The following is a 25,544-nucleotide window of genomic DNA, read 5'->3' on the forward strand; positions in this document are numbered from 1 at the left end:
TTCAATGCGACAGTGTACCGCACAATGTATTACACTACCACGTTCACGACCACGACACTACCAGTTTCGCTACACTGTACAAGGTGTTGGCACCTAAAATAGTCACTTATAACCTTCAGGTTATTGATTGCTTTTGTTTGTCTTGTGGTGTAGGTATTAGTCCTTTCCCTTTTGCTTAATTTTTCACATAAGTTTTTTTTAAAGTAAGTAATGTGATCAAGTAAAAATGTGTTGTACCTAATTGACTATGTGAGTTGTCATTGTGGGGAGCTGAAATAAAATATACGCTAAAATATATGCTGATTTTCATAGCTTTTAGCCTCTAGGTGGACTCCACAGTCGAGCACATAGTCAATATGGTAAAAGTATTAATTATAATTAGTATTACTTATTATTTTAGTTTTTTTAATTGTAACTAGTTGTTTTTTTTTGTATTATTGTTGTAACGCGCGTTGTAGTAATTTTGTAGATATCTCTCCACTCCACTTGTAACGGTCGTAGACTCAGCGTTTTGCTTGTAAATCAAAGTTGACAAAACCATAAAATCATTGATTTATAGTTTATTACATTTCTTAAAATATAACATTTTCATAAAATATACATCGCAACAATATTGTATTCTGAAATCAATATAATGATTAAGTAATACGTACCTGTGTTTTCTTTAACGTCTACAAGTTTTAAATTATAACGTTATTGCTTTTTGGTTACGCGCTGATCTTATCCGGTTACCGCTACGTTCTGGCCACCTCCCGGTTATCGCGGAACCACTGCACGGTCTCGCGTACGGCCTGCTCAAAAGGCGTGAACGTGAAATCCTTGTAAAGTGCGCGAAGCTTTTTGTTAGAGGCGGTCTTCTTGTACTGCCCGTCGGCGCTGCTCGTGTCGTAGACCAAAGTGCCTTCGAACCCGTGGGCTTTCTTGATGGCTTCGGCTACCTCGCTTATGGGCACCTCGTCTTCTTCATCCACTGGAAGGTTAGATTAAAAAGGGCAATTTAAGATAACGTAGCCTTTTTCTTCGAAAACTAATAGTGGTAAAAATTTACGTAAGTTTCGAATGGGGGGTCGGTTGGATGAACCATGGATTCACATCGTCCAGCACCGGATAGATTAGCTTGGGTCAAGTAGCAATTACACCCGCCACAATATGGCGGCACCATGGCCCGGCCCTGATTTTACTCCCGAGGGAGAAATGGATTTTTTAGGTTTCCAACGTCAACTAGGAACCCTTACAGTTTTGCCATGTCTGTCTGTCTGACTATCCGTCCGAGGCTTTACTTCGTGAGTTTTAGTGCTACAAAGAGGCAATTGGTCATGGTTATATACACAAAACAGAGAAGTAATAGAAGTGAAACGTATGTCTATAGCGTGTGGCAAGATTATGGTTAGCTGCATACACTTTCAGCACAGACTATTGTCAGTCGTGTGACAGTTCAGCATGGCGCTTTTGACATGTCAGATGTGAAAACGATTCCAGTAAAAATTTGAAATAATTACGAATATGCCGTGCTGCTCCATTTTGGAGTGTAAAAACACTAGCGGGACAAAAAATATTAGATATGGAGGCATTTCATATCATCGGTAAGTATTATTTTATGTAATATTTCAATACGTTTTACATTTTCGGTTTCCCCAAGGATTTTTGGATTGTTTAGTACAACAATCAGATTTATGTAAATGAGATAAGGTTGATATCTACTTAGCGTAAAAGTCATGTACGGGTGCGCTATTCGCCCACAGTGCGAGGACCATATCAGGGGTGCGAAACTCCTGAGATCGGCCAAACTCGGCTCCGCTCGGCTCAGCATTGCTCCGAGCAATTATTAGGGTTGGCACCACTTGACTTCCTTTGGCGTACACGACCACAGATAAGATAATCACTTGAATTTTGACAACCCTAAATAGCCGAAAGTGATAGTGCCATATATTAGGAAGGGATAGCATGATTCGACCCTGAACCGCTGTCAAACTTCGTTTCGTTTTGTAGGAAGTTTCCTTTCTGTACGGTAGTACTATTATTTATTCTGTGACCATATCAAAAAAGTTGTCGATGTCGATGTTCGTATATATATACACAGTTCGGTTTGTTTATGTTCATGCATGTTCTTAATATTTATTTTTGTTTTGCCTCTGGATGATCATGTCAAAAAAGTCGTCGCTTATGCACATTTTATATTATGTAGGTACAAAATATGTTCTTACTTATTTATTCCAATTCAATGGATTATTTGATTTTAAGTTTTTCTTATAGTATAGTATCTAGTATCCATACATATTTGTCAATTTTCTCTATTAAATACGAGTAGGTAAGGTGTCAGTTTTAAGCTGTCACATAATTTTACTGCCGGGTATTTGCTGGCCAGTCTAAAGCCCGCTCCACACTCTTGCACAAATCTTGAAGCGTTCTTCACATTGGATGCGAGTACACACCATGCTCCGGTAAAAACGTGCATAGTGCTATCTCGCTCGTACATCAGAGCGGCATTTCTATCCGCATTATTGCGTTAAGTTGATAACCGTCTAAGTGCAAAAAATATTGTTAATATTTCCATTGTTTATAATAATTTCGCTCGGCTTATAGCTTTTAGCTTATATCGGAGATTCATATTGATGTATGACACAACATTATTGCTTTGTTTTGCCTTAAAATAATAACGTGCTAGTTAATAAGTATTGTGAACACTTATTAACTACACTTACTTGCGTATTTTTTACGCACGCATCTAGTGAGAATATTAATTGCAGGTAAAAAATACGCATCTCGCGTATTTTTCACGCACGCACACACGCATCGCGGTGGGAGGGTAAGAAATTTGATTTAATTAAAAAAAACTATAAGTACACAACGGGTTAGCACTAATTGGCTAGCAGGTTATTATTTCGCGTCATTACAAAGCAATATTGTTCTGGGGTGTGCTAAAGAGTAACAGTTTTTATTATTATACCTACTCGCTTACAGTTATATGCGTGGTTGGTGGCGTGATTACTTTCAATACGAGATTTTTTTTATTAAAAAGTAAGTAGGTAAGTACCTAATCGTCGAAAATAAAGTAATACATATGTATAAAAGAAACTGAATAGTTTACGTGTACATTGATAATTAATAAGCGTTTATCGATATCACACCGAATCATGCACATCCCTATCGCATGTGTCAACCTCATAGTCGAATATTTTATCCTATCGCATTCACTCTTGGAAAAACCATGCAAGTGTAAAAGGGATAGAGCATAAATGACAATTTGTCAATGATTTGTGTATTTTTACAAAAAATAAAAATCGTAGTGCAATTTTGACATAATTTTCTTGACTGTAAAGTTCAAATTACTGTGATGGGCAAGGGCTCATAATTCCTTTCGAAATAAGAAAATATGGCCAATTTTTGTGACAGCGTTTTGGCGACATAGGTTCTCATACTAATCCAGGCACATGCCGTTTCCCGTCAGAGCTCGGCGCGCTCATTCTTTCTTCCGTGGTTATATAAATCACTTAAATCAGTCATTCCGACAAAGTGGTAAAATAAAAACTAGGGTAACTTTACACATACCTATAAAGGTGGCTACCTACCCACCTTTATAGGCATGTGTAAAGTTTCCCGCATTCATAATACCTATATGATCTGAATATTCCTGCTCTAAGCCGATGTATCACGGAATAATGCGTTGATTACCTGATAAGATGATGGGCTCCACGCTGTTGTAGTTCCGCAGCACCCACAAGAAGAGGCGGGCTAAGTCGGGCGAATAGATGAACTGTCGTAGCGGCCGCCCGCTGCCTAGTACCGTGAATGTAGAGTCGCCTGCAAATGAGAAAACACCTGTAGTCACAACTCTTACGAGACCTTGGAGTCATTGGCGGCTGCGTTAACTTCTTATGTCCCATGGATATCGACACCGCGTACGAAATGATAATCAAAATTCAATTGTAAACTTAAACCCTCAAAGTCATTTTTTGAGTGGGAAATGTCGTGTACATTTTTAGAATTAAAATAAAAACGAAAGGGAACTCACAATTGTTTTGTATTGGCAGTAATACAAGTATTTCATACACCTTTTCTACCCGAAATAGACGTAAATATAATCAATATTATTATTTGCTAATGCAACGGTTTTGTTTTTATTATGCGTATTCATAGTGCATAGAATACCTACATTAAATAATAGATCAACAAAACAAGAAACTATGACGAAAGTATACGGATCATTTCTGAGTGTCGGATAATTCCGAAAATGGACTCAGACTTGATGGACTTAAGGGTGATTTTAAGAACTTTCGGGGATGATTCGGAGACTGGACTGGATTTACATAAGCTAGCAACTCGCGAACACGACGCGGCGCAGCGCGGCGGGCCCTAGACGTTCGCGTTCGCAACGAGATCGCCCGACGTAAGCGGTTCACCCCGCGCCGCATCGCTTCGCGTTCGCGTGTTGTTCGCCTACGTAGTACGCTAATATGAAAAATACATCAAACAAAAACTGCAGTGACCCACCGTTTCTCATAGCGTCGTCCATCCTCCGAACGAGCGCTGGAATGACGTGGCTGGACTGTAGGCTGTAGTTGTCCCTCGGACCGAACACGTTGCACGGGATCACCGACGTGAACACCCGTCCGTGCTGATCGTGGTAGCCTCTGGAAAATACTTCTTTAAAGCACTAGCTAAGAAAAATCATCCTTCCGATAGTATGATGCTTATAAAATAGACTTTAGGATTATGACGATAAGGTAGAAATGCATGTGAATCAGATGGAGTCTTCTTGTCTGTTCTCGCTTTACGTGACCGACGCATGGACAAATGAGAACTTCAATATCTTCTTCCCAAATCTTCAAGGAAGAAGAACCCATTTAAGAGCGCACAATATCAATAAGATGAGCTTTTAATTACAACGATTGTGAGAATTATACTAACGACGTAAGCTCTCTTTTTATGATGGCAGTACAAACTGGACTGGTAAGCGCGCCAACATTTTGTATAGATACGTTCTGTGTTGTGAGCCTGTGATTAATGTGTAGGTTTCACAGCCATGCTGTCTCGCTTTCTTGTTAGGCCTTTTCTAACCTTCCTCGATATATCGTTCCGCCATTGTATAACAGAAAAGATCATAAAAAATTACGATAAAATAAATTGATACCTATTTAGAACATCAATCATTCTCTTCGCATAGCTGTATCCGTAATTTGACGAGTGTGGCGGTCCATTGTGAACCTGAAATATTTAGATATAATTTCATGAGAGTGTAGCAAATAAAGCAGACTGACAACCACCACACAATGCCGCGAGAATCGTCAAATTTGTAAATGGCATTAAATAATTTTACTTATTAGTCATTTGCGTATGAATACTGCCACCCATATTTCTAATTACAAAACGTAATATTGGACTTTGTACGCTGATCAGAATCAGGTTCTATGAATGTTTCGCAGCTGAGTCCTATTGACATTATAATGTAAGTAATGTAACTCACAAAAAGGCATAAATTGCATAAAACACTGAGGAACTGTAGGGGTACACTTACGCGCTCGATGCACGGCCGCCCCTTTTGCTTTGTCAGCCCGAAAATGTACGAAGTTTGGCTTAAGATTGTAGTATTTATACATAGTACATGCTATGTCTATGGTTAGTGTTTGTGTACTTACCATAGTTTCATCTATAGGATATGTGGTCTTGTCTGGGAATATGCATGTAGACAGGCAGGAGACCACCTTCTTCACATTGTTGTTGTGGCAGGCAGCAAGGACATTGTCATTTATCGCCATGTTTTCTCTCTGCAAGTATTGTTATGTTAAAAATAAAGCAAAAATTTATCATCATAAACTCACAATGCCTGGATAAGTAGATACCACCCCAAATATAAGTAACTTCAAACTTCAACATTTACGCAGCAAATAGGCCACAAGGTCACTTTTACACTAGTATATAATCTAACATGTCTGTATCCAAGAACAGATGAGAGTAGTTCATACAACAGATACACTATATTATTTATAAGCCCATGCAACATGCAATTCAGGTTTCTTTTTATTTTAGCCTTTTCTAATTCAGGTTTCTTGCTTTCATAAATTAATAATGAAAGCTTTCAAACATGTGTAGAACTTACGAAGAAATCTAAATTATGTGCCATGTTGTGGAACAGGCCACCAACCATGGCCGCCAGGTGGATGACATGTGTGGGTTGGTGCTTCTTGAATAGTGCCTCAGTTTGTTGCTTATCTCTGTAAATATCAACAAACACTATTTATAGGTTGGTTAAAATGATTAATTATGATTTTTTTATTTATTAATTTTAGCATAAGGATGCCTTCAACCCCAGTACAACAGTCAATGTGTCTCGCCAGTCAACAGTCAATTTATCTGAGGAGTTTTTAAAATCTAAGGAACACAATTGTCATAGACTTGGCCTTTATGGCACAATAGGAGATTTAATAGTTCACAAGATTCTGCGCTGCATTCTTGTTGAATTTGTACACAATGAAAACCGATTACCATCATTAAAAATTATTTAATAGTCACCTTAAATTTTTCATTAAGAATGTATATGTGCAAAACCAGCCATTGACTACTATGATTCTTTGTTAATGTTGAAGTACAATATACACTTGCCTAAGATCACCATCCTTGGAGCCACAAAAAATCCAAGTCTCATTTTGGTGTCCTTTTCCCTGCTGTTTCTCCTCTTCGACAACTGTTTTGATGGCTTGTCCAACAAGCCCTGAACCTCCTGTTACTAAAATAATGTGAGACTCCCCATCCATCTAAAGAGAAAAACAAAAATCTTATCTCATATACGCAAAAAACATACTTATTTAAAAGCTCGAAATGCATGAACTAAATGAGCTGTTTTCAAAACTTCCTTACCATAATGAAGTTAATAGAATAGTATGTTTGTTTGCACTAGAACCTGCATACGTGGCGAGAATCAAATAATATGTAACCGCTGTACCGGCAGAAATTTAATGTTTGATAAGTTTGATTGAAGGTTTAATTTTGTGCTTAAACTTGGGCAAGATATTTGTCAAGATACCAAGTATCAATGTCAAAATGACAGTTGCTGTTGAATGTATTGGATAAGATATTTGAGTTATGATTTATACCGCTTTTAAAGTCATAACAGACTACCGCACCGCGATCTTGGTACGATGCGGCGCACGTATTGCTAGTGTAAGGTGATCGCCGTACGTTAAGGACGCATCTATAAGTTAAAGTGAGAAAGAGATATTTTGACCGCACCTAGGTCGAGTTGCGGTGCGATAGTCTGGTACGGATTTTAGGCCTCATAAAAAATACGAGCGCTTTTTCAACGCGCTTTAATTTCGATTTGACGACCAACAATTAAAGTCGAAAATGCAGTCGAATGTAAAACCTTTGCTTCGCTCGCTCGTTCGAATAGCCATAACGCACTACCGTACTGCACCATGACCTTGGTGCGGTGCGAAAGTGTGTTATGGATTTAAAATCACATTCCATTTGTTGCAAGGTCTGTAGAAGACCTAAAACCATAGTCTGCAATAGAATAAAAGCAAAATTGTCTATGCATTTTTTTTGATTGGTCAGTCGACGAGCGTTCGTTCATCTAAATACGCTTTCAAACCAAAATGGAGGATTTGTCGGTCGAGGTGTACGGTGAAAATGGTGCTTATTATAAGGTTTGTAAAATATGAAGTACGTTCAATTTCTCATTATAAAACGGTAATTTAGTTGGTGCTACATCTCTTAAATTGTTTTCAGTCAGTAGTTTCACTTTAAAAGGTAAACTTTCAAAAATATTTTTCCGGGATGATCATCACGGCTGGAATGGACGCCATGTCCGTCTGTCAGGGCGTGAATTTTCCATGTGCTGTAAATTATGCCGATTTTATATATTTTTAGCTTTGGTCGAGGAGTTTAATGAGGGCGGCTCTCGCCGGATTACAGTTGTAGCTCATTTTGCGTATCTGACCTACATAACTTCTTATTTCTAGCGCATTACTAAGTTATTCGATCACAGGATTCTCAAAAAATTCCTTATATTTATAGGCCACTGTCACCGACGTGCTCGACAACGAGGTTCTTGTAGCCTTTGAAAATGAGTAAGTGTATAATTGATTTTAATTACTACTCATACAAATTTTGGTTGTATTTATTTACTAATTCGAGTGATTTTGTTTAAGCTGGCAGCCAGAATCCAAATTTCCTTTCTCACAAGTGTTCTTGCCTCCTAAAGACACGGGAAAACACACAGAGTTTGTGGAAAATCAGGAAGTTGAGGTGTTTGCCCGTTCCAATGAGAAGGAAGCATGCGGCTGGTGGACGGCCAATATCAAGGTAAGTTATTTATAGTTTTTATGCCAGATAATTTATAAATAATGAGCTTCAGTTTATTGTAAAGTTTTTACATCATTCCAATTTCACCTGTCAACTGATCAATGATCCCCATTATTTGTTTACCATGGTAACTACAAATAGTACCTATCAACTACTAAAACTGGCTTTAGATTTTATTGGTAATTTTCATTGCATGTTACTGTAGTTTACTATTTGCCTGTGACACTGATTACACATGTAATTTTTAGAATTTATTTTAAGAATTGATGCAACAAAGGCTTCCCCATGGTTAAGATAAAACTGCTGAAATTACCTTAGTCTACTGGTAAATTTGTTCTAGTATCTGTTGTAACTGGTTTTTATATAGTTTGGTTCTGATCTAACACCATAATAATTGAAAGATTATAATTATAATAGGGTAGAAAAACAGAACTATCTGTCAACCACAGAGGTAATTATGGTGTACCCAAATGAATAGTTTTTTCATTCTTTTGGCATGTTACATTTTGAGTGTTAAAAATATTGTTTTATAATCAATTATTTAGAATTTGAAATTGGCTGCTTGTCACACAAAGGGACAAAAGATTATGAAATGCTTGAACATTTACTTACCCTCCATATCTTAGCCTATAATAGCTAATCCAAGCATTTGCAAGTAGGTAGTTCCATTTTTGGATGATAAAGAGAAAAATAGTTTAAATATCTTTTTAAATAACAACTAGGTAAATATTATTCCCAAATCTGACACAACTCTTGTCTAAAAAATTGCTCCTGACCCAATGTGACTATTTTAAAATATGGTAATTGGAATACTATGAATAGAATATAAATGATCAAAGCTATACTGGACTGACAAGGTTGAATAATGCAGTATGTTCAAGGACAAGCTGGTATAAGAATCTCAAGGGCAGTGGCTTTATGTTAAATAGCTGAAATGGCAAGGGTGGCAGTTAGACTTGGGGTCTTAAAGACAGATGTTTGCCAAGGCTATTAGTTCCTAATCAAGTTTGAAATGAATATTGCAAGTAAATGAAGTAACCATGTATATTTTATGTATTACAATACTGCATGTATGATTTTTTATGGCAATATAATTTTTTGATTTTCACTTAGGTGACCTACTAGTTTTCTACTATTACTTCTACTATTACTTATTGACTTTATTAAGACTACTATTTTACTTCACTACAACTTTAGTTTTGGTTCAGGTTATAACCATAATGCAGTCCAAAAATGGGTACCTACTTAAAAGATATAATTCATATGATACTACAATTCCATATTGTCAGGTTCAATTTAGTATGTTTAAAGTATTTCATATTAACATTGCAAAATAGACACTTATGGTATGGTATTACTTAAGTATTTTAAGTAGTTAGTGCTGAGCAGAAAAAATTAAGTAGATGACTTTCAATATTGTTTGGGTATTCTGCGGGTATCCCGTGAATAATGTAATTTATTAGTTATCACATAACATATACTTTTATTGAGAACCTAAAACTGGTATCGTCTTGGGTCGTCCCATTTGTTTTTCGTCAAGTTCTTAAATTAGTCCTATTCTGCTTTCGTCACTCATTCTACATTGAAAGCCACTGACGATTTTCACGAATATAGAATGAGTGACAAAAGCAGAATAGGAATAATTTAAGAACTTGACGAAAAACGAATGGGACAACCCAAGACGATACCCTAAAACTGTAAAATATTTTTGGAGCTTTAATGCCTAGGCTAGATCCAATTCCTAGCTCAAGTGGCGTACTGGGATTCGAACCCAGGACCATCGGCTTCACAGGCAGTTCATAGTTTAATTTGCTCCTTTATGAACTGATTTTATAATGTAATATCATTAATTAGGTAGGTATGTTAACAATACCTGTGTTCATTAATAATTTGAAGCATGCATTATTATTTTTGTTGCCAGATGATGAGGGGGGACTTCTTGGTGATAGAATATTTAGAATGGGACAACTGCTACACAGAAATAGTGCCAAAGGACCGTCTCAGAGTCAAGACCCCCAAGACCCCCATCGACAAAACCACCTTCCACAAGTTTGAGATACCGGTCCCTGAAGATCTTAAAGACTAGTAAGTAAATCAGATTACATATTAAAAATTAACTAATTTGCAAGACCGAACTGATCCTGTAGGTGTTCTGTGAACAAAGTTTTGTATGGAACACTAAAAACTAGTATACCAAGTATGCAGTACAATTTGTATGTAGGTACCAAGGACATTCAAGTACTCTTGAGGTTACAAGACAAATGTACCTAATATTGTGTATACATTATACAATGCATATGTCTGGCTTTATGACATTATGAACAGTTTAAAAAATGCTACCCATAATAATTGATTTTGCATTTATATGCATGTGTATATTGTGTACACTTTTACAAACAGTTATTTTGCTTTTATGAAGCACTTTCTTTATTCTATGTTTAATCAAGTGTGAAATGTATACCAAAATGATAGTCGTAGCTAGCCTGAATCATATTATGCTGTTATTGTTTGTGAATTCTGTGAGCTAGTAATATTACATTTACTCGAGTAACGAGCTACGAGTTATAGTTTTAGTATAAGATTGGTCATTTGAGACTCATATGGGACTGGGACCCAGTACCTATGTGAATATCATAGACCAATATAGATGTTAACTGTAAAACGGCTAGCCACTTTCCTGAATACCTGGCTACCTGCATAGTTCATTGAGCACAATAGGTTCAACAGGACAGGTTGCTTGAAAATTAATTATTGATAAAGCTACGTTTTGTTAGTTCTCTCCAAACCAACTACCGGTACAATAGTAAACATTAGTCTAACCTCGTAAGTCCAAGAACAAATTAAATTCGAATAAGGAACTAAGAGAAAGTTCCAAATTCAAAGCGCAAAAATTGGCTTGAGTCTTACGAGGAATAGATCCGTTCTCGGTACAGATGGCGTCTATCTGAGCGTGATCGTATCCCACAGCCTGCACGAGATCCACAGCGCTAAGGTGGAGAACGCGCACAAGGAGTTCCAGAAGGCGATCGGCGCGGCGCTCGTGTGGTACGTGCCCGAGCGGGGCGCGCTGGCCGTGCTCGCGCGCGGCGACTCCAGCCAGCGCCGGGCGCTCATGCTGCAGGAGATGCACTTCCGGTCAGCCCCTACGCTTCACTAAACTTTTACCCAATATTATATCTTTTCACCACACCAGCTCGGAAAGGCTTACTTTGCACTTCAAAAACTGATAGCAAAGTTGCATTTTATTCACATGTGAGGCAAAGTAATCAAATGCAAATTTTGAGTTGTTTTCTTATGTTTGCTGGTAGGATTGACTTTTAAATGATGATTTTGGATGATAAATATTTAATAACATTCATTTGGATTTGATTAGGTTTGATTACTATACTATGGTTTTCGGCACTTCAAATAGGGTATTATACTGTAAATTAAATTTTACACCATGCATGAAATATAGCACCAGATAATTATTAGAAAAACACAGATAGGAGTTATTTTTAGACACAAGTCCTATTTAATAAATTGGATAGAAATATAATAAAAAGTAGGTGAGTTTACCGTGACGTCACGATGTAATGTTTCATATAAATTCCATATTAGCAAATAGTTTTGACAGTTCTAAAAACGTAACTGATTTTCATAGATTCCTAGATTCCTATTAGTCATAGGAAAATATCCTATTCAGCACTTCTCGGAAGTTCATTTGACAAGTATCAATTGAACTCCCGCCTGTGCTAACATTATCAGAAGCTTCAGGGCTGCCGGTCACGAGTCGATCGAGATAGTAGTATATGGCTTCACACAATTCTTAATCAATTATTTTTAAATTGGTTTACATTATATTGATACATATTTTATATTAATAGTGTTTTAATAATGGCTTATGTTGTTTGCAGAAATCTAACGCAGAAGTTGTTATTGCTGAAAAAGACTGAAGAGGCGGCTAGACAGTTGGAGTCCACCAAAATACACAACCAAGGAGGGTAAGTTGAATTGTTATTTTATTGAAACTATAACTAATTACACGGTTTCATTGTGTGTGTGTGTGTGTGTGTGTGTGTGTGAAGTAAAAATGCCTCTCAAAGTGATTTTAATTATGAGCTTTACTTGAATTTTTATTATGCTTCATTGTTAAACTTGCTGCTTTTCTAAAATATATCTTTTTTCATATATTTTTTATGTAATATATGCTATTATATAATGAATGTCACGATTTTGTTAATATGTTCATTTGCACAGACGAAAACCAATATGAAAATGATGTTTTTGTGAGTGTAACCAATGGATGTTATAAATGATTATTAACAATAACTGATGTCGGCCTCAATTGATAGTAGCTTGGCGGGCGGCAGGTATTCGGATGAGTTCAGCGTGCGCGAGGACCTCATGGGTCTCGCCATCGGCACGCACGGCGCCAACATCCAGCTCGCGCGCAAGGTGCCCGGCGTCTCCAACATCGAGCTCGAGGAGTGCTCCTGCACCTTCAAGATCTGCGGCGAGGTCAGTTCTCCATCTATCCACCGCATTCACATTGTCCGACCCGATATCGGATGTCTGATACGAATTTATAAATAATAAAATTTAATATTTTTTTATTCATTTAATGCAAAAGTAAAAGCCGCATTTAGGCACTTTCTAGCAGTTGTCTTATATGTACAAGTCGGACATTGTGAAACTACTTTAACCCTTTATCAGGCTGACAGTTCAAAAATGACAACTGAATGTCAGTCTTACTCATCGAAAATAGAAAACATGTTTAAATTGCCGTATGTGGTTAAAGGGTTAAGTTAAAGGTTAAGCCTGGTAAAGGGTTAACTATTAATGCATTTTAACATTAAGTTAGGTTTATTATGCTTTTGTAGTATTAAGGCTTCTTAATATAATGCCATTTTCATCTCTCCGATATGGGATAGTTGAATGTAGATAGAGTGAAGTGAAATGTGATTTCTCCCAGGCCAATCGCGTAACTCGAATCTCTAGATACGTATGTCAGTGTGGAAGGGATTCACGTTACGCTCAACACTGCAATAATTAGTACCACACGGTCCCTGTTTATCAGGGGATCAAAGGCACGGCCCTGGGGAATACGAGTACTTGGGTCGGTTGAGCCATACCGTCAGTCACCGATAAAGAGTTCGCTAAATATTAATGTATGGAAAGTTTAATTGTTAACGCCTAGTGAATTATGGTGCAACTGGCCCTTAATGCCATTGTAGGTTGTTCAAGTCATGTGTTTGTGTACAGACTATGGAGGCGGTGCGCGGCGCGCGCGCGCTGCTGGAGTACGCGGAGGAGTCCATCAAGGTGCCGCGCGCGCTCGTGGGCAAGGTCATCGGCAAGAACGGCAAGGTCATCCAGGAGATCGTCGACAAGAGCGGCGTCGTGCGTGTGAGTGCCCATCTCTTTCCACCTCATAAGCAGGGTTGTTGCGGATGCAGATTTTTAAACATCCGCGGATTCTTTCTTTTCGTGTAAAGGGATCAAACATCTTAGTACAAAATTTTTGTTTGCCAATGTTTTGCCACTTCCAGCCCTCGGGGTGCAGCCCTCAGGATATCTTCCTCAGTGCACGTCGTTGAGCACAGAGAGCACTGTCTCATGTGTAATGTTGTTTGAGGTACTCCACACTCGCAGGATGTATCACCTTGTCGCCCAATTCCCCATCTCAGAAGATTATCTTTTGACCGACCAACTCCCGTCCTAAGTCTGTTGAGAGCTTTCCATACTAGCCACTTTTGCTTTCCCCCTGGAGGCAGGTGTTCCACAGCGGCATCCGCGGATGCCGATGTGGATATTTAGAGGCTCACATCCGCGGTTGGGGATGCGGATGTCAAGATTAGGTACTTACATCATCAGCTCCGCATCGATTTTATGCGGATGCGGATTTTGAAAATAATGCGGAAGTTCCGTGGATGCGGATGCAAATATTCGCAACATCTCCCTGCTCATAAGTGCGCCCTATAGATACGTGGAGGATACCCTTTTCTTACTATCATATCGCCGGAGAAGGGGAGTCATTTAATTCGTTAGTCTATGTTATTGGCATTCTTTTATCAAGATATTTTTATTAGTTTTAATTACATTTTAACATGCATGCATTGTCGTTAAGGCAAAAAGGTTCTTTAGTGGATTTTCCCGGGATTTGCACATACACTGAGCCTAAATTATAGTTGTTGGTGTGTGCAGGTGAAGGTGGAGGGCGACAACGAGCCGGCGCCGGTGGGGCCGCGCGAGGAGGGCGTGGTGCCGTTCGTGTTCGTGGGCACGCGCGAGAACATCGCCAACGCGCAGGTGCTCGTCGAGTACCACGTCGCGCACCTTAAGGTACATTCTACAATCATACTGCTTATTGCTAAAAATCACGCTTCATTCGGACTTTTTTGTTTTTCTATCAAAAACATCGATAGAATTTTCCATAAATCGATAAACCTGCTACCATAAATTGGTAAGCTTTAAACGAGTCAAAGACAAATATGTAAAAGAAAACTATAATAAGTTGAAAATCTGTCACTAGAAATAATTCTAGGTACAGCTGTCTATAGCCATTTCCAAAAAAATACTAGCCTGATTTTTATTTTGTTTGTTTTGTAGATTCAAACACTGCACAACGGTATACTGACAGTAATAATAAATGAACCATAATTAATTATTATTTTTCGCCGATTCGTTCTTGGAAATAATTAGTAGTAGCGAAATGTGAACGCCGATGCCGTATAAAATGTGTGTGCCGTTTGCAGGAGGTGGAACAGTTGCGCGCCGAGAAGCACGAGATCGACCAGCAGCTGCGCTCGGTGATCGGCGGCACGTCCACGTCGTACCCGCCGCCGCGGGGACACCCCGCCGCGCGCGCGCGCCGCCGCCCGCCGCCGCAGCGCTACCCGCCGGGTGAGTGCACACCACACACTGCACCACCACCAACACACCGGCAGCTGGACGGACGCGAGTGCGGGCAGCGGCGGTGCTTACAAGCAACTGTACTAGAGTTGGACCAAGAAAATACTGCAGCGATTTTTCATAGAATTTATAATTTCATAGAATTTTGACGTTTGAAATAACACTTGCACTGCGTGTGCTATCAAAATCGCTGCAAACTTTTCTCCGTAATTAAATTACCGGTTTTTGAATGCATCAGATTGGGTTTATGATATGTTTGTAAATAAAAAAAAAAATCAAATACTTGACCTAATTTTAGTAAATTCGTCCTAGTATTATTTACACAACACCATAGTTTACCAATAAACATATAAACATGTCTCCACCATCTTCTGCAATGTGACATTGATGATATTAATACTAAATATTGAATTTTAGGTGGTCGCCGTATGACGCCTGAGCTGGGCGACGAGCGCGGCGAAGGCAGCTACCGGGGCGGTCGCGGCGGCCGCGGTGCGCGTACCAACCGGTAAATATCAAACTATTGGCTATCGTTTATACTCCGCAGATTTTGAACGGACTCGATAGCAAAAAGCTTTTTTGCTTTAGATTAAAATTTCACCTGCATTTGTTTAGATGAAATAGTCTATTTGTATTCTTTTCGGCGTGAAAACGGTTTTTAAACGTATGAAAATCTACCGTAGGTTCAGTCGCCATCAGATATATCGGAGCGGTCAAGGTGCTCACAAATATCTGAGCATGCCTCTATTGTCAAGGCGTTAGAGTGCGTGTTCAGATATTGTGAACACCTTTGCCGGTCGGATATATCTGATGGCGACTGTACACCCGGACCGGTAGTACGTTTAAAATCGAATATTTCAAAAACGTGTAGGACGTTGCCGTGTGAACCTAGCCTAACGGTTATGGTATCGTTCTGCAGATCGAGCGAGCGCGGCGACGCGCGGCGCGGCGACCGCGGCGAGCGAGGCGAGCGGCCGGAGCGCGGCGAGCGGCCGGAGCGCGGCGAGCGGCCCGAGCGCGGCGAGCGGCCGGAGCGCGGCGAGCGGCCCGAGCGCGGCGAGCGGCCCGAGCGCGACGAGCGCCGCGCGCCGCTGGAGAACGGCCGCGCGCACCCGCCGCGCGCGCCCAACGCCAACGTGAGCACGACCCGTATTATACACAATAAACTGCCCAGTGCCCAGGACTGACGCTAGCGCCACCCGTCATATAATGACCGCGTCTTCCGAAAAATGTCCTGCCGTAATTGGGTACTTTCCTCTACTTAAAATAAATTATTTCACACCGTGCACGAAATAAAGCACCTGGTCATTATTAGAAAAACATAGATAGCAGTTATTTTTAAACACAATTTCTATTTAATAAATCGGATGGAAGTATAAAAAGTAGGTGAGTTGACTGCGAGTCTGTGACGTCACTACACACGTTTTCATATAAATTCCATATTAGCAAATCGTTTTGACAGTTCTAAAAACCGGGCAAGTGCGAGTCGGACTCGCGCACGAAGGGTTCCTTACCATAAAGCAAAAAAAAAAAACCGAAAAAAATGCAAAAAGAAAACGGTCACCCATCCAAGTACTGACCACGCCCGACGTTGCTTAACTTTGGTCAAAAATCACGTTTGCTGTACGGGAGCCCCACTTAAATCTTTATTTTATTCTGTTTTTAGTATTTGTTGTTATAGCGACAACAGAAATACATCATCTGTGAAAATTTCAACTGTCTAGCTATCACGGTTCGTGAGATACAGCCTGGTGACAGACAGACGGACGGACGGACGGACAGCGAAGTCTTAGTAATAGGGTCCCGTTTTACCCTTTGGGTACGGAACCCTAAAAAGCAGCTGATTTGACTAGTAGGAAAGTAGCCAATTGTGACAGTTATTCCTTCTCCAGAAATATACCTCGCCCCGGCTTTAAATATTACCTAGGGGTGGTATTCCACCTGTCCCGATTTCTTTGTCCGATGTGTATTTGCGTCTCGTATTTTACTCGGTGAGAGAGTGAGACGCGATGCACATTGGACAGGTGGAATATTACCCTTACGCGCCGGCGCTTTTAACCTGTCTTCAAATTTTTCAGAGTGGCCGGCGGCGCGATGACCGGCGGCGACAGACGGACGACGAGAGCTCCGTGCTGGACTCGCAGGACGTGTCCAGCGCTGACCGAGGTACCGCACACGAGCATGACCCTACATTACTGCGAGTGTGAGCGTGTACAGTCAGCATCGAATACGTAATGACGGCCAGAGTGGCCGAATTTATCGTAAAACACCTTTCTTACCATAGAAAGAAAGACAAGACTCGTCCTATTTGGCCACTTTAACCGTCCCTATCTATCTGGTGCAGACTGTACCAAAGCGGGGCTAACACAACTGACTATTACTCGCAATTCACCAGCATATCCAATTGTTAGAACAGTTGTGTTATACCCGCAGGTTATGGAATATAATGAATATGAAGCTTTTCCACTGGAAATGTGCCAACTAGCTAAGACCACTGTTGCTGAGATCATCTCAGGTTCTGGTCAGTAGCTACATTAGCTACTCGTAATTTATGAAAGTATCACGTACCACGTACGTACGATCTGCAAAAGCAGGGACACATTATGCGAATTAATTTAAGTCCTAAAAAACCTTCAACCCTGTAACTCTAAGTAGTCATATGCCTTATGGGAATATAGTTCAGAGCCGGAAACCGCTACCAACTTTTAGTATGTTGTTGGGCATGGCATTGGGTCTCCAAAACTGCCGGGAGACAGCGGCGCCGGCCATCTACTTCAGCGGAATGACGTCATCAAAATGACTCCCGTTTCGTTACGAATATTGCATATTGTACCCAAACTATGCATGGCACATAATTGTGTGGGGTATTGAATGAAAGCCAATTAAATATGCTATATTTCATTTATACAGTGTGTATCAAAATATTCAGCCGTTTAAAAGCCATTTGCAAAAGAATCAAAATGATGTACCTTAATGCGCTCATATTTTGCAAAGAATAGTTCTAATCATCGAGTATTAAATGAATGAACATTACATAAAATACATGAAAACGACATTTTCGAATGGAACCATAATTAAAAAAATAATAATTTACTAGATAAGTAAGCAAAATACTGTTTCTTTAAGTACCTAATCTCCTCCTTTCAAAGTCGGTTAAAATGTGGCTTTTGTGACCTGGGCTACAAAGACAAATAAATTGACACCTCATTTATCAAAATCAGTTCAGTTGTTTCATGTAAAAAATACATATACATACGTAGATAGCAGTTCCTGCTGTAGTCGCGGTAAATATTAATATCAAATAGACTCTTATTGTCATGGCCTAACGCTACATTATTAGAGAAATGTAAAGTTACATGCCAGTAAGTAGGTACATGCCTAATACAAAATGCCTTATCTCGGTAAATGCCATATCAGTTCACTTAATGCGATACATAATTATATATTTAAGCCTCGATTAGCCTTATACATACATACATACATACATCACTGGCTCAGTGACCCAAAGAGGATCTTGACCTCTGACACAAAAGAGCGTCACTCTGCCCTATTCTGCGCCACTTCGCGCCAGTTGGGTATTCTTATAAAAGTGGAATCTTGAGTGGTGCAAGGGTTTCAAGGCTGAGCTGAGAAGGCTGGCAGAATTTTCCCTCTGATCCTCCGAAATACAGAGGTCACCCCTCTGGTCTGCTAACATCTACGGCCTGAGGGTTTCAACGTTAGAACCCAAGCCACGCCAGGCCATAATAGTAAAGGTCTAATTATTGAATTTTAATTTTTTGTCCGACTACGGCAGAATTTGCTATCTATGCGTGCATGTGTAGGTACCGTTTGCATGAAAGTACTGAACTGATTTTGATAAATTAGGTGTCAATTTATTTGTCTTTGTAGCCCAGGTCACAAAAGCTACATTTTAACCGAATTTGAAAGTAGGAGATTAGGTACTTAAAGAAACAGTATTTTGCTTACTTATCTAGTAAATAATTATTTTTTTAATTATGGTTCCATTCGAAAATGTCGTTTTCATGTATTTTATGTAATGTTCATCCATTTAATACTCGATAATTAGAACTATTCTTTGCATAATATGAGCGCATTAAGAAAGAATTGTTGAGGCGCTTTAGTTTTTTTTCTAGAACTTCCACAGTTTTTGTCGGAAATGTAAAATTTAAATTGTGATATATAGTTGAATAACTGGTTTCTCAAATATTATACGCAAATTTTTTATGACGATTTTCCTGAAAATGACCAATTTGGATTTTTTTAACTTTTATGCATTTGTATGGGCAAATATCTACATTTTGATGCATAATTTCCACATATTTGATCCAATTTTGATTTTATTGATATGAGTGTATGGCTTGAGACGTCATCTTTAATGTTGTAGTACATTGCTTTATCGTCCGACTTTTTGTTTGGTTGTAAAACCCAAATAATCGAATATTTTTTTACGTAATTTTTATTTATTTGTAAATTTCTCTTAAACTGTTGCATATTTTGGTACACTTTGTATGAATAAAATAAAGTTTATTTAATTGGCTTTCATTTAATACCCCACACGTGTATGTGCTATGCATAGTTTGGGTGCAGTATGCAATATTCGCAACGAAGCGGGAGTCATTTTGATGACGTCATTCCGCTGAAGTAGATGGCCGGCGCCGCCGTCTCCCGGCAGTTTTGGAGACCCAAAGCCATGCCCAACAACATACTAAAAGTTGGTAGCGGTTTCCGGCTCTGAACTATCTCTGCGACCGTTTCCCATAAGGCATGGAACTAAAGGTTTATGATGGCGCGATATCGTTTCGGTAGGAAGTAAGGGTTACGCAGGAGAACGTAAGTGTGACTTCGAAATTACCTAAATCATTAATATTATGCGCGCCCATTCAAACAACCTTCGTCCACATGTAACTTAATCTTATATTGACTCAATGCATACAAACAACGAAAATCAGTACTTTTGCATTTATTGGTGTAATGGATATTGGTTTTATAATTGTCAATATTGTCATTGCCAAAACTCCAACAGTGTATGATACCAAACATATTTTCAAGTCTTACTTTTTTGGAAAGTGTTTCTTCTGTGACGTCTATAACCTAGCTTACTCTCTTAATATCTTGCACATCTCTGGTGTAAAAGTTTCCTAATTCGACTGGTTCAAAACAGTCACTTCCTTATTGTCTAACTGAGATGCAAAATGGAGAAAACAGGACGTATTTTTACTTGTTTTTTGCCGACTATTTGTATTTGTAGCGCGCGCAGTGATCTCTCAAACAATCTCAGTTAAACAGTAAATGTAAGTACTAAGACTAAAATAGATACCTACTGAGATTCAATTTAATTATCCATCACCCCTAAATGAACAAATTGAGTCATTTCAATACTGTAGCTTGAGTTTAATGGGTCTATAATTAATCAGTAGTTTCAATGGCTAATGAATGGTTTAGTGATAGTTGTTTCTCCAATTGAATGTTATTCCAAAATATTTTTTTTTTTATAATTGTAATAAATGTAGTTGCATAAAATCTGAAAATATTACTGAATGTGCTAGTTAAAATGTAGATGCGATTTTTATGACCTACGTAGTGCCTGGTACGATAATTGAATAATATTTATGCCTTGTATTATTTATGTATATTTTATTGCACCCATTTTTTTACATTTTAATTAGTACATTAAGTGCTCCGGATAGATGAATGCGATGTTTATTTACTTTTTTCTGCCAGCGGTTGACAGCTGTTTGTTGAGTCTCGCTTCTAGTAGAAATAGTCTGTGTTAGTCTTTTAGTTTCGGTGGTGGTGTAACTTGCGGTAGACTTTATCCTTTTAATGTCTCTATTTTATCGACGGGCGACTAGACTAACGAGGACGCCGCTGTCGTAATTACAGGGAGTCCTTTCCGAATACAAGGCTAAGAGTCGAGAGTGCCATCAAACTCTTTATTCGTAAATTTTCGTATTATTTTTGTTAGTTTAATACGAAGTACGATATTTTTAGGGCACGCATCCGCGGAAACGTAGGGGTCGAGATTAGAATCGATCGGTTCCCATCATTTGAATTATTATGCTACTCGAGATGAAACGTAGGAACGTAACATACGTGTAGAGAGTTGCCGATGCCGTTAGTACTCTCGGGGCACGGGCGCACAGACAGCTGTCACCGCGGGCGGTGCGGGGTGTGCGGGGTGCGGGGTGTGCGGTGTGCGGGTGTACTGGAACAGTGGGGTTGTGCACTGTGCAGAGTCCGCGTCGTCGGAGGAGCGCGTCGCGGCCGGCGAGGCGCGCCGCCGCCGCAGGAGGAGGACAGGTACTGCCCCGAGCTAGACGTGCGCCGCACATAATAGCGCCTATTATCGAGTCGCCGGTGCCATACTCGCGTTGAACATATACACCCTTAAATTAAGAATTGAGTAGAATTCGCTAAATAAAAAGTAGCGAGTCCCTTCAGTGACGAATTTGAAAACCAAAGACTTAGTTTAGATTTCACGATTAACCAGAGGCCGTCCTCTTAGTATGCGTGCACTACGTGATCGTGAAAAAGGAGCAAAGTCCTCCTAGTTATGAATTAAATGATGCCATAACCTTTTTGAACTACCACATAAGGTACAGAGCGCATCTACTTAATGTAATGAAGTCGGTGGTTTTTAAGAGTCCGAGTTTCAAGCCGATTTTCCTCATAATTATCCCGGAACCGCGACATTTTTTTAAACTATTTAAATCTCCTAAGACACCCGTCTTAACTGGAGCACACTTACTTACCGACTAAAGTCTAGTCACTAGACTGTTTGCCATTATAGCGTCTCTTTAATTCACATGTTAGTAACGTACTTTAAGTTGTGGTAATGCCGTTATAATATTTAGTGTATTGTATCCGTCAAATTAGCAGTAACGCTTATACTCTCCGTATATTTTAACAATCAGACAAAGTAAATGAATGAGATAACTCTATTGTTCTATATATAGACTCAATTAAAATTTTACGTTAAATCAGGTCTATATAATATAAAATAAAAATCAAAACATATTTATTTTAAGAAATTAGCATTCCAAGAGAAGCAGAGCAGTGATTTCTTACACTTGTCGTGTGTAATAATTATTAATAATAAAACGGTCTACATAAAATCAGTTGTGATGTTGACATTTTCTAATGTAGTTTTCAAATACATAGAGGAATTTAGATTCATTTAGTTTGTCAATGTGTGGACGCTAGAACTATTGAAGCGTGCGATGATATATTCGACTAATTCTAGATTGACTCGCGTGTCTGACTTTGATTGGGAATTAACTGAAAGCAACTTTATTTTGTACAATTTCATACAATTCATACAATTAATCCAATTGAATAACCGCTGTTTAACAATACTAACAATTATATTCACTTTAATGTTGCTAGTTAATGCAGTTACAGTATTAAATATTTTTCATTTATTGTATTTACAGCACAGTAGTTTTGCTTCTTGATTGGTTTTAATCTATGTGGAATCATTGTAGCCTCAGCATGTTCCTTATTACATGTTCACATTACGTAAAATTTTCAGATTTAACTGTGGATTGGTTTTACTGAGAATGACTGTCACCGACACGTAGCTTTATACAAATACGATGTGTTGCAGTGTTATTTACTTTCTTATTTTTCACCACACCCGCTCGCAAACCTCTGTTTATTCTTTATAATCAGTGTGCAAAGTTGTTTAGTTAGAATAGAATTGTATAGTGAGATTTTTTTAAGATGTCCGAATAATACAATGAATCCTTAGATGTGTTCCGCCTTTTCAGCGAACTTTAACTATCCGAATTTCACTTGCTAACCAACTATTCGCCATTGATTTACTTTGTCAACCAACCTTCGGCAGATTTTCTTGATGATGACATGAAGTAATATTTATGAAATTCTAGTATTGCGTATGTGGTCGATAAATCGTTCGGACATAAAACAATCTACTACATATTGATGGAATTCGACTTAACATTTCTTCACATAATTTTAATGATTAAAATTTAATATCATTACTTTTAACATATTATGATCTTAATGATTAAAATTTAATATAATTAATTTGGATTGTAATGATTTAAAGCTAGTATTTTTAGCGCGAGGGTGTAGTGAAAAATATTGTTTCATTCGGTAGCAAAAGGGTAGCAAAGTTGATGACCTCTCGTTGATGTGTTCAAGGCAATCGTTTCGTTGATATGCTCGCTCGAGGCATCGGATTTCTGTTGACTCACGTTACCAACTTTGTCTATATGTACAACACAAATTCCTAAATCATTTTGTGAGCATGAGCATTTGTCATGTTGCGTGCTTAACGCTTCCAAATGTTTTGACTATTCGACCGTTGGAAGTAAAGGATTCGGAATCACGCGGACTCAATTTGACGGCCTCATGATCATGATTATAATATTTTTTCACATGGCTTGGGTACGGTGAAAGCGGTCATTTCCATACAATGTTTTACTTTAAACGGGAAATTGTGTTCAGATCAGATCGAAATCAGTAAAATAGCAAGTCATATACGATGACGTTTTAAGGCTCGTCTTCTTCAGCTTCCTTTTATTGTGCACAGGTGCTTCCATTGCCTTCAGTCGCTCACTTATAGAATGTATGATAACCCAGTGGTGTATCGACAGGAGGCGGGTGGAAGAACGGTTCCGGGGCGGCGGGCGGCGCGGGCGGCGCGGGCGGCGCGGGTGCGGGTGCGGGCGGCGCGGGAGGCGCGGGCGGCGCGACGGGCGCGAGCAACGGCGCGGCGCCGGGCGGCGGCGGCAAGCGGCGCTCGCCGCTGGCCAAGCCCAAGCTGGAGCCCAAGCTCGAGCCCGTGCTGAACGGCACCGCGTAGGCTCGCCCCCGGCGCCCGGCGCCCGGCGCCCTCGTCTGCTCCGAGCCGAGCGCCCGCTCCGCTCTCCGCGCGCCTCCACCCGAGAGCCGCGGCCTGGACCCGACTGCCCTGACTTGACGCCGACGCTCTGACGCGAGATATTATATCCTAACGTAACCTAACGTAACGTAACTTGTATCGTGCCGAGACCCCGCGAGCCCCGGCTCCAAGAGCCGCACGGTTTAGTTTGTCCGCGTGCCGTCCCCGGACGCCCGCTCGACTCGTATTTAATCGATAGAGTAGCGCCGCAGCGCACTTTGTATGTTTTTTTGACGCCTGCGCGTGTATTTATGTGTGAGCGCGACTGCCGGAGTCGCGCGCCGCCGGAGTCGCGCGCCCGCGCGGCCGCCGGCCCCGCTCCCGCCGCCGGGAGGCCGCGGGGCCGGAGGCCGCGGCGAGGCCGGCACTAGACTTACTCGTATTATGCTTTTATAAGAGATTCGTGATTTGTACTCCTGGTTATCGATAATATGGAAAATTAATGATGTGTACGTCGCTCCCCGGACGATTCGCGCCGATCGCGGCCTTTCGGTACCTTTATGGGAGATCGGATCAGCAGTACATACGTGTGTCGTAGCCTGTACTCTGTGGTTATGTGATTTCCTATAAAATAAAACATTTCTGTACATATTTTCAATCGTATTTTTATTTGTATATAAATAAATATCCAATGAAGTGCGGGCTCGATAGCGCGCTATCGCCGCCGAGCCCACACTACATGACCCACGTCGCAGTTACAATAATATTTTATAAAAAAATAATAGGACTATAGTGGAAAGTTACAGCGATGTACATTTAGTAATACTATGAGTGGAAGAGTCGTCGGGATCGGGGAACACTGATCTGTGACGCTAGGCGCTTGATACTAAACGTGTACGACTATAACGATCATATTTACAACTAGGAATACTAAAGGATCAGTCAATATAATACAAACGTGATATGCATTATTGCCGGGATATCACTAGGAATTATTTACAAAGATATACGCTTTCAGCTAGTCTCAGGATTCACATGTTTTGTAAATTTCAACGATATGCTTACAATAATATATAAAAATTATGATTGTAATGTTTTGTTAAAAACAAAAAAAAAATACATTTAGCATAAAATCGTATTGCATTATTTTCAAGTTATTTAGTGATCAAGTTGCATGAAAGTAAAATGCATAAAAACTTTTTTTATAATTTTATAAAGTATAATTATCTAGGTATTTGGATAACTTCACGGACGCGAGTATATTTGAAATTATCTAAAATGAACAAGTTTTACAACCGTGTAAGTTTCAACTTTCAATACAAATAGTTTCAACTCTCAATTTAACACCTGTTATGCCTATATTTTGGATTTTGAATATATTTAGGTACATTAAGCCGGCATTTGCAACTTCGATAACTATTTCTGAAGTGGGTACCTACTTTGTTTGTAAACTTGTATATGTATAGCCTCTAGCGGCCCACCGTACAAGGAAAATTGG

General features: G+C 39.6%; 2 protein-coding genes and 1 long non-coding RNA gene across 5 annotated transcripts in view; 1 reads left to right on the forward strand and 2 right to left on the reverse strand.

The window, feature by feature from the left end:
• Positions 1–25,544, reverse strand: part of LOC134677326 (uncharacterized) — a 187,314-nt gene that overhangs the window by 53,350 nt on the left and 108,420 nt on the right. The window lies entirely within an intron of this gene.
• On the reverse strand, positions 536–6,992 carry LOC134677256 (GDP-L-fucose synthase). The gene is made up of 8 exons (XM_063535691.1): positions 6,856–6,992; positions 6,601–6,752; positions 6,098–6,212; positions 5,637–5,765; positions 5,132–5,205; positions 4,492–4,631; positions 3,673–3,801; positions 536–970 (listed from the first exon to the last, which is right to left on the reverse strand). The coding sequence occupies exons 1-8, from the start codon at positions 6,856–6,858 to the stop codon at positions 735–737; spliced, it is 978 nt and encodes a 325-aa protein (XP_063391761.1). The 5' UTR covers positions 6,859–6,992; the 3' UTR covers positions 536–734.
• LOC134677266 (RNA-binding protein FXR1) lies at positions 7,498–24,704 on the forward strand. Of its 3 annotated transcripts, none has more exons than XM_063535699.1 (15): positions 7,498–7,643; positions 8,014–8,066; positions 8,148–8,301; positions 10,223–10,386; positions 11,269–11,436; positions 12,198–12,284; positions 12,636–12,801; positions 13,546–13,689; positions 14,488–14,625; positions 15,039–15,186; positions 15,613–15,703; positions 16,115–16,331; positions 17,274–17,361; positions 21,433–21,498; positions 23,820–24,704. In XM_063535699.1, the coding sequence occupies exons 1-15, from the start codon at positions 7,593–7,595 to the stop codon at positions 24,026–24,028; spliced, it is 1,944 nt and encodes a 647-aa protein (XP_063391769.1). In that variant the 5' UTR covers positions 7,498–7,592; the 3' UTR covers positions 24,029–24,704. The 3 variants fall into 3 exon arrangements, with proteins under 3 accessions (XP_063391769.1, XP_063391775.1, XP_063391781.1); XM_063535705.1 differs by having other exon boundaries at positions 12,654–12,801; XM_063535711.1 differs by lacking the exon at positions 21,433–21,498.

This window comes from Cydia fagiglandana, chromosome 2, assembly GCF_963556715.1.
Source record: "Cydia fagiglandana chromosome 2, ilCydFagi1.1, whole genome shotgun sequence".
Taxonomy (NCBI): domain Eukaryota; kingdom Metazoa; phylum Arthropoda; class Insecta; order Lepidoptera; family Tortricidae; genus Cydia; species Cydia fagiglandana.